This window comes from Lissotriton vulgaris, chromosome 11, assembly GCF_964263255.1.
Source record: "Lissotriton vulgaris chromosome 11, aLisVul1.2, whole genome shotgun sequence".
NCBI lineage: Eukaryota > Metazoa > Chordata > Amphibia > Caudata > Salamandridae > Lissotriton > Lissotriton vulgaris.
In genome coordinates this window covers 348,437,116-348,451,274 of record NC_141699.1, presented here as the reverse complement: position 1 = coordinate 348,451,274, position 14,159 = coordinate 348,437,116, and the positions used below count along the sequence as shown (strand labels likewise).

The following is a 14,159-nucleotide window of genomic DNA, read 5'->3' as shown; positions in this document are numbered from 1 at the left end:
AGCCCATCCTGAGCCAGGACCTTGCGTAGCTATGGTGCAGCTGACGAGGAGGAGAGAGACGGGAAGCTGCAAGGCAAAAAATGCGGAAGACCAAGGCCGTGCCATCCACACTAACGTGCAGGCAACCGGCAGAGGAACAGCAGGACACAGAAGGGACACAGAAGGGTTCCCGTTGATAACTGCACGGTCAAGTCGGAAAAGTGGCTGACACGCTAAAACCTCCATTGCGGCAAACTGGGGAGCGATGCCCTGACCCTGTGCGGGAAGAACAAGACCGGGGAACATTCAGGAGCCGGGTGCAGTGTAGTAACACAGTGTACAGGCCAAAGAACTGGCGGCGGGGGTAAGGACCAGCGGTTTTAGGTGCCCACCCAGACCTAGACACCGGGACACCTGAGGCGGCATACGGAGACTGAAGCAGGGGGATTATTAGACAACGACTACGTCCTACTACCGCCCGAGGAAGGAACGACTAAAGGCGGGGCCCGAATCCCGACGGCCCAATCTGAAAGGGCCTACATACGCTGGTGGTGATCCAACGTTCCCATAGGGAAGATAAGTGCATTCTCGGGGACGAAACAACTGAATCCAGCGACAAAGCTACAAAGGATACAAACACGAGCTGAATGAGACCGAAGAGTGCCTAAAAGAAACCCTCAAAAGTATCACCCATAAGGAAGACCATACTATCGGTGTATCCAGGTGATAATAGACCCTAAACCCCATCAACCTTGGGTAGTGGGAAAATCGAAAGCCGGGCGTGCGCGGTACTCACGCAGTCAGGCTGCAGTGATTACTGCATACCCCACGACTACATTGAGAAAACCACCATGCACCCCTGTCATCATGGGAGGGAGAGGCCAACACAATTGAATAAATTAGACACTTACGCCTACTGAAGCAAACAACTACCTGCCGCAGGGTCGCAAACGAGCAGCAAAGATGGCTCCCAGTCCACGGCCCCCAAAGAAATAACCTTACAAGACATAATGAATACCCTGACTCAGATGCAAACATCGAATGGCACTATATCTACCGACAGATATTTCTAAAACCAGTACCAGACTGACAGAGGTTGAGTTCACGACAAGGGCGCTCTCCACCGATACAACGGCATTGCAGGGACAAGTTCGGAAACTGGAACAGGCGCACAAACTGTGGAAGCTAAGTTGGATGACCAGGAAGGCTGCTCAAGACACAATAATGTTCGCCTGGTGAGAGTACCTGAAAGTGTGAAAGGGCCATGTCTCGATTTCTTTGTGGAAGAACTTATTAAGACCAAACTGCAACCGGGTGGACTGTCCAGTTTCTTCTCGGTGGAATGGGCGCATCGAGTACCCGGCGGACAGCCCCAACTGGGTGCCCCACCCAGGCCTATACTAGCACGCATGTTTAACTTTCGCAACCGGGACGCAATTCCACAAGCGGCCCGTATTGCTCCCCCCATATTGGTGGAAAACAGCACAGTGATGATTCCCGGACTACACAGCGATGGTAACAAGGCAAAGACAGGACTTCATGGAAGTGAAAAAAGAACTGCGCAGTAGGGACCTAAAATTTGCAGTGCTCTTCCTGGCAAAATTGAGAGTAGAGGCAGAAGGAAAAACATTTTTTTTACATCACCGCAGGAGACCCTTGACTGGCTAGACGGATGGCGAAAGGCCTTAGAGTCCAGACGACAAGGACAGAGAAATAGAAAGCCACCTGGGAGATCGGGAGAGCCTACAACGCTGGAAGAAGGGACGACTACTGAGGTGACGTCGCAAAACATGACAAGAGATTCAGATTAGGACTGATTCTGCCAAACCAATGAAATAACCGTAGGAAGACACTCACACGGACGACGGCCTGACTGCAGTAAGTTGGTGATAGAAGCAACATGGATCTAGACTCAATGAACGTAAACACTGATCCACGGGTCCCTACCTGTGATGGGGCTAGCGTTACTGAACAATAAAGGTTAAGGCATGGACACCACGCTGGTCAAAGGGAGAGACCCGAAATGGTCGTAAGCAGCTCTCCCCCCTCACACAAGTACACAGTTCTAGGGTATAAGCACTCTGCTAAGTTGGGGTGGCAAGTAGTTCAAAGTCTGCTGTGCAGGGAAGGTGGGAGGGAAAAAGGGTTCAGTTCAAGGGTTTTATGTTTGATTATGTTATGATGCACAAGACGAGAGACAACAACATGCGACTTAGAAACAAGACATACATATTAGACGACACCTTCAACTTTACACTCCATGACAGCTACAGATTCGCAAATTCCAGACGCGAAAGTAAGGCCCGCTCCCCTCACAGTAATGTTGAATCTCACAAAATGATACCAAATTACTAAGGTCTTGTAATATGTTGTAAGCACAAGTGAATATATGACATGATGCATCATGGTATGGTAGCAAAAACTGGTAATAAAAAGTTTTATAAAAAATATACTTAAAGTTTCAATTTCAGGTTCAATTTATAATACAAAACATGTCAGAGCAGGGCATGGAGCTTGTGTGTTGGAATCCATTGTATTCTCCTTATTTGTTCTATTTCGAGACTGTTTAACTACCTGAGGCACTTTTGGTAGTAGGGATTTCAATTCAGTATCTACAAATAACCCAGCTCCCTGTAACTGGCTATGAAAGGGAAAAAGAGGTATTGGCTCCTCGCGTCCGCTTTCACCTTCAAGGCTAGCCTCACTTTACCACTTGGAAAGGTTGGCTATTTACATCACTAAAATTCCCAGGTGGGACATCTGTATGGTGTGTACTGGCACATTAGCAAAATAACCATACCTGAGATGATTGGTGTCTGCAGTCACTGTAATAAAAGCTGGAGCATCCTCCATCGCATCAAAATATTCTGTCTCCTCATCTTCGTCACTGTTGTCTCTTTTGGACGGATGCACACCACCTGTGAACACAAACCAATCAACCATTAATCTACTGTACCTCAATATCAATGCACAAAAACTTGCACTTAAATGGTTAGCCAACCATTGTCACTGACAGAAACACACTATCCAATAAAAACGCAGCTAAGGGAAAGTTACTCATCTGTAACAGTTGGTGTCTAGCTTAGGTATCCTCGGTTGATGCTTATATTTAGAAAATCATGGCATCATGGAAAGATGGCATTATGCTGGGCTTTTCACTGTTGCCATCCAAATGACAAGATTACCTGCGTAGCCACAGGAATAATGAAAGAAAGCACTAAGGGGATTTAAGACTTCAAGTATTCATCTGAAGTTTTGTTGTGTGACTTTCATTTTTAAAGAAAATAAAGGTTGTTAGCCCCGAGGTGGATTTTTTCATGAGGTTTGCACCAAAACAGGTCTTTTGACTACAAGGCATCTTCCGCCTGTGGAGTTATAGTATTTTTATGTTATGTGGAATATGCATTAGTTAGAGGACCCAAGAGGCCCCCCGAGACATAGAGCCTTATTAGGATATTGGTCAGACTGCCACCGAAAGGCCATCCAGCTGAGTGGTCCGACTGCCACATTATGATGGGGAAGGTAGGACCGCATCGGTAGGAGGGACCAACATTTCCAACGGGCTAAAGGAGCTCATCGGTTGGATCATATTCCCTACATTAGGGGCTGCGCCTGCTCAGGCACCGCCGTAGGGATTACAATGTTACTTTCTGACAACCTTTATGAAAGGCTGGAAAGAGACATTAGGGGCACCTAGCATGGCCTTGGCTATGATGCCTGGCACACAGAGCATGGATGTTTCAAAATATCCCTTTTTCCTTTGTGACTTGTGCTGTGGCCCTTTTTGGGCCGCAGCACAAACTGTAATGGAAAAAGCCATGATTGCGACCACCTACACGGCGGTCGCATCATAAATTGGCAGGTGGGACAGCCGACTACTTGTGGGTTGGTCCCAATCCCATCTGTTTTAATCACTTTTCTAATAAATCTACACTATCTAGACCCCTCACACCCACTGCATCATATGGCAAGGAACAAAATATGTCAGCTAAAGAGCCCCTTTATGGGTGCCCGTTGGGTATTGCATCGCTGACCCGACGAGGAGCAGGTCCATATGATGAAGCATGACACCTAGATTGCTGGGTATGTGAGGACCCTAGTTCCGTGAGGAAGTATTCCCTTCCTCCCTTTTCAGTTCATCTGATTGGCACACACAATCAGAGATTCCCTACTCTTGTCTCATTGGTACGGACAATTGAGGAACTGCATACCTTTAGGTGGTAGTACTAACCCATTCTCACCCTTGAATTTGTAGGAGATTTACCCCAGCATAGAGCTGGAAAGACAAAGGAGCACCTTCCCCTTTGGTGAAGGTAGGGTGAAAGGGAAGCAAATTTTCCTTGGAGAAAAATATTTTCTAATTTAAAAAAAACGTTTTTAAGAAGAGCATGTACAGAAGGGAATCCATTTCAATGGTTTGGAGTATTCTGCTAAGGAGAACTCCATACAGAGGCAACAGAAACAAACATTTGGATGCTGATAATTCCTAATAGAATCTGCAAGCAAACTTGGGCCAGGTCCAGCTTTCTCTGCTGATTTCATTAAGAATTAGTGAATTCCAAAACGTAGTAGATCTGATCCAACACATAGAAGAAGTAAATGTGTGGCTGCTAAAGTTTCATGAACAGGGCACAATGTGTTTTATCTACCATCAGTTTAGAAATAGTTGTTCGTACAAAGAACCGTTATACTTTTTCAGTCAGGTGGCCCAACCCATTGATTAGGTTACTGGGTAACCCTTTGAATGTCACACTGATATGATCTTGTAATTGTGATTCTCAGATTTATTAGTTAGGCACTTTTTTATGATCTGTAGCCAAGATCTCATAAATACATACTGTAAAGATCCAAAATCCTTAGAAATTGACCAACTCTTCACCCACAGAGGCCCCAATCCAAACATCAATTCCCGAAACACCAAACTAGTACAAACCCACTCTAATCCCGTTCTCATGCCAAATCAAAAGCTCAGATGCACCACCACCAATAACCAAGCATTTATATATTTTATCACAGCAAAGAGGGGGATTGAGGCTTTATGGGCCGCACAAAGGGTCAAGTTCCTAATATTTGTTATAGTACGGGTGCAAATGGTCTGGGATACAACCCCCTAGATCCCAACATAGAACAAATAAAAATTTGTTCTGTACATCAAATTTCACAAATTGACCTCGCACACCAAAAAACTATATGATAAACACAATATTATTGCTTAATAAACAATTGTATTGTAACAAAGATAAAATCCAACTGTCCTCCCAAGAAATTTTTCAAGTCAGTTTTCTTCGTTTTATTCTTTCTTTATTTGTTCAAAAACTCGCAGATAAAAATAGCCAACGCGTTTCGTCCGAAACCGGACTTCTTCAGGGCTTTGCGCAGTGTATTCTTATGTTACACGTCCCATCCGTCCTGGCAGGTGTATGAGCAATAGGTTTTATAATTATATGGTTGGCAGATCTAATAATCATCCATTCGTTTTAGGATCCAGTAGACTTAAGAGAAGAATAAAGTATATGCCATAAGTTCGGCGTCGTCGTGGCGTGTGTGTGCGGTCGTCTGGTCCCGGACCGGGAGACCAGACGACCGCACACACACGCGACGACGACGCCGAACTTATGGCATATACTTTATTCTTCTCTTAAGTCTACTGGATCCTAAAACGAATGGATGATTATTAGATCTGCCAACCATATAATTATAAAACCTATTGCTCATACACCTGCCAGGACGGATGGGACGTGTAACATAAGAATACACTGCACAAAGCCCTGAAGAAGTCCGGTTTCGGACGAAACGCGTTGGCTATTTTTATCTGCGAGTTTTTGAACAAATAAAGAAAGAATAAAACGAAGAAAACTGACTTGAAAAATTTCTTGGGAGGACAGTTGGATTTTATCTTTGTTACAATACAATTGTTTATTAAGCAATAATATTGTGTTTATCATATAGTTTTTTGGTGTGCGAGGTCAATTTGTGAAATTTGAAGCATTTATATATTTTTCATCTTGATCCAGAAGATCATTTAGTTTGTTCCTGTTCATGTCCGATATATCATCAGTGAGTTGACTGTGAAGTCCGAGCTGGAGTCTGTTAATAGTTTATATTATGAATTTGCAAAAGAGTAACTGTTTGAAAACTTCAACTGGTCCAAAACACTGGAGTTCTTAGGTTCTTAGGACTACAGTGCATAGACCATATCATGGCTACAACGAATAACTTGCATCAGGTTAAAGTCGATGACAGATCGATAGTCAAATGACTACACATTAACGATGAATGCCTCGGATAAACAATTGATGGTTACAGTAATGTCTTATTGACGACCGGAAAAAGATGAGATTTTGCCACTGTAGGTTGCAAGCTTCTAAATGTCTAAATGCACTCCTGAATTAAATTTGACAGTGCTCTTGCTATCTAACATTGGACAATTCCTTGTCTTTCTCTTCCAAGTGAAGGCAATTTAGCAGTACAGTACCTAGTGATGTCTAGATGTGTAGTAGGATTCAAATGTATTCACACACTAATTTTCAAATCAAATTAACCAGCCACACCAATCAATGATCTCACACCAGCAACTCTGGCAGCCACTATCCAACCCCTTCTCTTCCTTGGCATGAGACATTATTGTATAAAAATCCCAGCCTCCACCAAACTCTCCCACCATCTACCTAGCAACACCACTGATCTCCCTAACTGCCATCTAGGTTTGCTTTTTCAACAGTCCTTCAGACCAAAAGGGACAGAACATCAACGGAAAACACCATTCTATTGAATAGAGTTACACTCTTCCCCTATATAGCTCCTTTTCAGTTGAACCTCTTAAGGCTCTGAAGTAACCCAAAGGCCACATATAAGCATACAATAACAATCAGATTAAAAGCGAAATCAGTTCAAACTTTGTCTAGCATGTTTAGTGGACTTACTTAGAGAATGGAGGTATAGGAAAGTTGCATTTGTTAGCTTTCCTTTGTGTATTTGTTTCTGCAGATTACTGTGACCCACTATAGTAAGAGGTGAGTGATGTAAAAACACAATTTAATATACTTGGCGGTCTGAGAGGAGATACCAGGTACTTCAGCGGTGCTGCTTCTTTGAAGAAAGTGTGACAAAAGACGGAACCACCCTCTTGAACCACATGACCCTTGGAATACCAGAACAGAGGTAAATTGTTAAGAACACAAAATCAAGACAGGTGAGAGCCCTAGGTCTCACGAGTGTGCATGCGTAGAAAAGCAGGGATACATTTAACAAGCCTTAACGAAAGCCCCTTGTCCCTAACATGTTGGCACGAATACAGGTTAAATTGAACAATTATATTCCATTAAAAGAAACAATACTCTTTTATCCTTTCTCCAGGTACTCTATGAATAAAGAAAACTTTTGGGTATACATGTAGGTATCTTTAACAGTATATCTTCATCTGATTCCCTGCTTATCCAGTTTGATTTAATCTAAGAACTCCCATTTTAGCTTTGGTTGTGTCTGGCCTGGTTGTATCATCCTACTACAGTGTAGATAGGTGCCGATGATGAAGCATGTCACTATAAGTGAGTGACACATCTACTCCAAAATCTTTGGATATCCAGGAGGTTTAAGGGGGACCTTGTTGTCTTTCATGATAACGTTAAAAATCGTTCATCCCCCAAATTTGTTGAACACTCCAGTTGCTTTTTGTTTGTGAGTACTTTATAAATCCCATAAATAAATAGATAATGCAGGGAGTGTTGAAAAGTGCACAATGTCTGCAACTTAGCACAACTTATCACTGGGTATGCTATTGTAGTTCTATCCCATTAAGAGTGTTTGTTCAGAGGGCGTGGCTATGACGTGGACCGCGATGGCCGTAGGGCACTGATCCTCCCCCGGCTAAGGTGACTGCAATGCTCCTGTGTAATCATCTGCTGCGGGAATGCCCGTTGTGTGACGGTGCGGGCTGCGGAGCGTATCGAAAATCCTGGCCTGGGTGCAAAATGCCGACGAGATGGAGGCGGGGAGAGGACGACGCGGAGGCGAGATGACTATGCGGTGCTGATCCCGTCAGGTGGAGGTGCGGTAAGTCGCGGGTCGTGTCCCCGGTCCGCTGTGCGCCTGCACACTGTTATGGCGAGTGTCCCCCCCGTGTGACAGGTCCGTTAGGAAGCCCACGGGACACAGCGCAGCGAGTCCTCGCTACTGCCTGAGCCGGAGCGAGCAGGGACAGGGCCTGCTCGCGCGCTCCGGTTGGGCCCTTGCTCTGGGCCTCTATTGTATCCAGTTGGCCAGCACTTCTGGGGACTCCGACGCGCTGTGTGCAGTCGCCGGGACTGGCCCGTGCAGCCTTCCCCCTCTATCTCGGCCCGCGCCTTGATCGAGCACACCCCATGCCCAGAAGACAGGAAAAGGAACCGTCTCCACAGAATACACCAGCATTGCCGTGCGCTGGCTCCCGAGGCCAGCCTGTGGCCCACCTCCTTCTTCAGCCTGAGCTTCATTAAAGAGCCTGCTCTCTGCTACACTGCCACCTATGAGGCCTGCACATAATTACTGCTAGAGGAGTGGCCATCACTGCTGGGGACACAGTGGTAACATCCCACTTCGCCCCCTCATGATTATGCCCCGGTCCCTACATTGTGCTGCATAAACCATCACAGCTGCCTCCGAGCTAGCACCCAAGTTGGAATTGCCTCGCTCCCTTCACCAGGCACAGACAGGACCCACTCACCGGGCAGGCGTGTGGAAAAATCTTGGCCTGGTCTCCTGGTGTGCATTTGGATCATTGGTGCCCCGACCATTGCAACCTCCCAGAGTAACGCCTGCAGGGGCGTTCGGTGACATTTGAAAGTGGTGTGGCGCAAAGTGATTTGCATACAGCACCGTAGCGCGCGAGCCCCCGAGACATTTTGAAAAAAGAGAAGAAAAATTGTGCATTTTCAAGCAAATTTGAGAAAGCAGGAAGGTTAATAAAGCAATTGTGAAAGTGCAGTTATTAAATTAATAGATGGCATAACATAGGTAGCTGCTTATTCAGTATAACCATAGAGCTTCATACATTCCGTCCTATTATGCTCAGGTGCTGAATTCAGACTATAAGACTTTCATGGAAATCTCAGCTCTAAGAGTAGAAGAAGTTGCACAGCAGTTGGGAAACATAGTTTACTTACAGGCGTTTGTCATGTACTCACACTACATGCACAACCACAGCCACAGCCATCAGCCAACCTCAACAGCATCCCCATGCCCACTCCACTCCCCTCCCCTCTTCCTCCTGTTCACTGTTCCATCCTTGTTAGGCCCAGCTCACATTTTGGGTAACAGATTCCAGCTCCTAGGCAAAGCACAGCACAGCCAACCTCAATGGCATCCCTCCCCATGCCCACTCCCCTCCCCTCCCCTCTTCCTCGTGAAGACCAGTAGCTAAAGTGTCGGAATGTCCGCTCAGTGGTAGACCTTGGCTTTCGTAGCTTCAATTATAGCCAGCAGTGATGACATCCGAGCAAACACAACCTGCCGAGCAAGTTTCTATTACCACCCTACTATAGATCAGGCCCCTCAGCTCTCTGTGACTCTTCTCTTATCATAATGTTCTCTTATCGGACAGAGCTGGGAGCGAGAAAAACAGACGAAAATTCAGCACAAAGCACTATTGAAACTAATTTCCAAGAAGCAGATTTCCCTTATCTGCCAGAGTTGGGGGGACTTAGAAAGAGATCAAAGCTCAGCACAAACACTATATGAACCAGATCCTTCAGTTCTCTGTGACACTGTCCTCTTATCTGTCACAGTTGTGAGCACTTAGGAACATGCGGAAACACAGCATAAAAGCGCTAGAGGATCAGGTCCATAACCTCGCAACGTCACTTTGCTTTTTAAATCCACTTACCCCCACTTCTCACGTTCGCAAAACGGACTCAGCGCTGCCCTGTAACTAGGCGTGGAACGCTTTCCAGCGCCTCGCTCAGCCCGCAGGCCACGCCCCCTTCTGAGGCCACGCCCACCGATCGTCACTACAAAGGAGACGCTGATTGCGAGCGCCCCCATTTGGTGTGACACACTCCTGAGGCGGAAAGCCGGGAGGCAGCTTGATTTTAAAACTGTTGTTGGCATTACTTTGCTTTTTAAATCCACTTACCCCCACTTCTCACGTTCGCAAAACGGACTCAGCGCTGCCCTGTAACTAGGCGTGGAACGCTTTCCAGCGCCTCGCTTAGCCCGCAGGCCACGACCCCTTCTGAGGCCACGCCCACCGATCGTCACTACAAAGGAGACGCTGATTGCGAGCGCCCCCATTTGGTGTGACACACTCCTGAGGCGGAAAGCCGGGAGGCAGCTTGATTTTAAAACGGTTGTTGGCATTACTTTGCTTTTTAAATCCACTTACCCCCACTTCTCACGTTCGCAAAATGGACTCAGCGCTGCCCTGTAACTAGGCGTGGAACGCTTTATAGCGCCTCGCTCAGCCTACAGGCCACGCCCCCTTCTGAGGCCACGCCCACCGATCGTCACTACAAAGGAGACGCTGATTGCGAGCGCCCCCATTTGGTGTGACACACTCCTGAGGCGGAAAGCCGGGAGGCAGCTTGATTTTAAAACTGTTGTTGGCATTACTTTGCTTTTTAAATCCACTTACCCCCACTTCTCACGTTCGCAAAACGGACTCAGCGCTGCCCCGTAACTAGGCGTGGAACGCTTTCCAGCGCCTCGCTCAGCCCGCAGGCCACGCCCCCTTCTGAGGCCACGCCCACCGATCGTCAGTCTATTCCTCTATAAATCATGTGCTTTCCTCGGAAGCGCAGCGGACGAGCGCAGCGGGCGCAACGATTGCGCGCCGAAGGCGCGCCTAAGGAAAGCCCGTCTGCGCCCGTCCGCGACCGACCGGGACTAGGGGCACCTCATAATACCCAAACCTTCCATTATTCCAGGGACGACCTTCTGGAGTGCAATAAGAACAATGACCATTTACTTCTATCAAAAGATACACTTCACCAGCTCTGTAAGCATGGCATCCTGAGCCAAGGCTGTCACCTTACCACTCGTGCAGCAGGTTTGGCTTCGTCCAACCCACCCCCCAACTCGCTTGCTATTCTTTACCTCAACACCCGTTCCCTTGTCAATCATCAGATGGACATCTTTCTGTTGCTTGACACGGAGACACCTGACATCCTTTTGCTAGCAGAAACGTGGCTATCTCCCACCTCAGCACCTGATATCATAGCAGCTCTACCATCTGACTACTATATTATCCAGGCAGACCGTGCCAGCGTGAAAGGAGGAGGTGGAGTTGCGGCGATTATCCACTCTAGTCTATATGTCACTACTCATACCTGTCTGATACTAGCCAACACAGATAACCTTGTACTAAAAATTGCCACTCCTCACATGACTATAGCATGTGTCCTCTTATATAGACCACCCACCTCAATGCCATTGTTTCCTATGGCCTTTAGTGAGCAAGTTGCTAATCTAGCGTTGGATCGCGCCAGGGTGATGTTAGTAGGTGACTTCAATTACTGGTATAAAGATCCATCAGAGGGCTCTCAATCGGCGGAATTGACTGACCTTCTGTCTAACCTCAACTTTAAGCAACTGGTGCTCTCTTCCACTCATGATAAAGGTCACATATTGGATCACGTATGGTCTAATACCACTTGCGTGACCTCTCCGCTAATCCTGCCTTGCCTATGGTCAGACCATTTTATCCTGAAATTTAAGATCTCTATTCCTCATATCAGACCCACTGTGCCAACTGCCGGCAGATTAGCTAGGAATTGGAACGCCATGGATAAGACTGCTTTTTTACAGTCATTAGCTAATGATGTCCCCCCTTTGGACAATGACATAAACCTGTCAGTTTCCTCTCTAACCGACTGGCTACAAGCGGCCAGCAATCTCCATGTCCCGTACAAAAGAATTAAACTTGCACGGCGCACGGATGCCAATAGATGGTTTTCTGCCGACTTGAAAAGCAAGAAATTGGCTCTCCGTCATCTTGAGCGCATGTGGCGCCGTGACTATGACACTGAGGAAAAAATTAAATATACTAGGGCAAGGAAGGAATATATGAATGCCATCTCTGCAGCTAAGGTGGAGTATTTCTCCTCTCGTATTTTAGACTCTACAAACAAATCTAAAGAGATTTTCTCTGTTTTCAATGAACTGACCAATTTGGAGAATGTCCGTCCTAAAGTAATCCCCACTCAGTGTTTGTGTGATTCACTCAATTCTTACTTTAGTGACAAAATCACCGACATCAAGGCTAGCATTCCTCAATCAAAGACCCCAATCACAACAGGCATGGCAATAAAGACTGGCTATGCCACCCTAACCAGCTTTCAACCCATAACCCATGGCCAGCTTCTGGAATTAATGACGAGAGTCAAATCTGGCTCCCCACTGAAAACTTGTCCCCCTCGTATTCTGAAAGAATGTTTTTCCACTTATCCAGCCCCTGTTCTTGCCCTTCTAAATGATTCCCTGTCGTCAGGTATAGTCCCATCCGCCTTCAAAGAAGCCACGGTTATACCGCTATTAAAAAAAACCGGGGCGGATCCTGGTTGTAAGGCGAATTACAGGCCCATCTCTGAACTGCCTTACTTGGCAAAAATTCTAGAGGCACACGTTGCGAAAATTCTCTCAAATTTTTGGGAGGAGTCTTCCTGCTTTGACCCTCATCAGGCTGGATTTCGGCCTGCACATTCTACGGAGGCAGTGGTCACCGCAGTTTTGGACACATTCTGAGATTGTGCAGATAGAGGGTCTCCTCAGGCCCTGGTGCTTTTGGACCTGTCGGCCGCGTTCGACACGGTCGACCATAACATCCTGGTCGACCGTGTCGCACAGACAGGCATACAGGGCGTGGCGGCCTGCTGGCTGAGGTCCTTCCTGGAGGAACGATCCCAAGCGGTGCGTCTGGGGGATTTGACTGGTGTTAAACAGTCCATCCCATGTGGAGTGCCACAGGGCTCCTCCCTGTCACCCCATCTTTTTAATATATATATCCTCCCCCTCATTCAAACCTTGAGGGACAAACAGGTGAGAGTTTTTAATTATGCAGATGATCTGCAGTTACTCTTCACCATTGATAATTCTGAAAAGTCATTTCCAGTCAACCATGAGGTTTATTAAATCCTGGATGGATCAAAATCAGTTAAAACTAAATCCAGGTAAAACCGAACTGGTACTGACTGGGGACAGTGCTAAGTATTGGGGTCCCCACTACTGGCCTTCAGATGTAGGTCAAGTACCGCAACCATCACCTTCGGCTAAAACGTTCGGAGTCATTGTGGATAGTGATCTTTCACTAAAAGCACAAGTGGGACAAGTGGTCTCCAAATGCTTTTACCAGCTAAAAAAAATCAGGAAGGTCAGGCGACTATTAACACCAGAAGCTATTACTCAGGTTGTGATCGCCACTGTTCTGTCTCATCTGGATTACGCAAACGCCATCTATCTGGGTCTCCCAAACTATTTACTCAAGCGTCTCCAGATGGTTCAGAACTATGCTGCTAGGTTGTTTCTGAAGCAACCAAGATGGCAGGCGGCGACTCCTCTTCTTATTAAGCTTCATTGGCTTCCGGTCATGCAACGCTGTTCCTTCAAAGCAGGTTGTATGATCTTCAAGTCACTACACGGCAAAAGCCCTAAATTCATTAATCAACTGATCACCAGATACGTTCCCTCCCGTAACCTTCGGTCACTCCATCTAGGCCTTCTCCAGACCCCTTCTTTCAAACTCAAACGTTCTGGTGGACGAAGATTTGCAACATTAGCCCCCTGCCTATGGAACACCTTTCCCCTGGAAATACGGTCCTGCCAAGACCTCTTACCTTTCCGAAAAGCATTGAAGACCTGGCTTTTTAGACAAGCTTTTTAATCTACCTTTCTACCTTTGATTGTGTTACTGTCAACTTAGCGCCAAGAAACTAATCAGTGTTAGTGCGCTCAATAAATGATTTAATAACATAACGTAACATAATGATTTTATTGCCAGCGTTAGCAGCGCTTAGAAACAGGACGAAGCACATAGTGAAGCATTATATAAACCCAGTCCTTAGTCTCTCAGTGGCTAGTATCACTTACCTGCCAGCGCTTAGAAACAGATCAAAGCACAACATAAAGCACTATAAAAGCCAGACCCTAACGTTCTCTTAAAAACAGACCGAAGCACTTCATAAAGAGCTAGAAGAGTTAGGTCCATACTCTCT

General features: G+C 46.4%; 1 protein-coding gene across 6 annotated transcripts in view; it reads right to left on the bottom strand.

Moving 5' to 3' along the window:
• OSBP2 (oxysterol binding protein 2) overlaps positions 1-14,159 on the bottom strand; it is a 1,786,946-nt gene that overhangs the window by 328,625 nt on the left and 1,444,162 nt on the right. For all 6 annotated transcript variants that reach the window (XM_086943307.1, XM_086943309.1, XM_086943310.1 and 3 more), the window contains one exon: positions 2,780-2,897. In XM_086943307.1, coding sequence (XP_086799433.1) covers positions 2,780-2,897 — 118 coding nt within the window. The remainder of the gene's footprint in view (positions 1-2,779; positions 2,898-14,159) is intronic.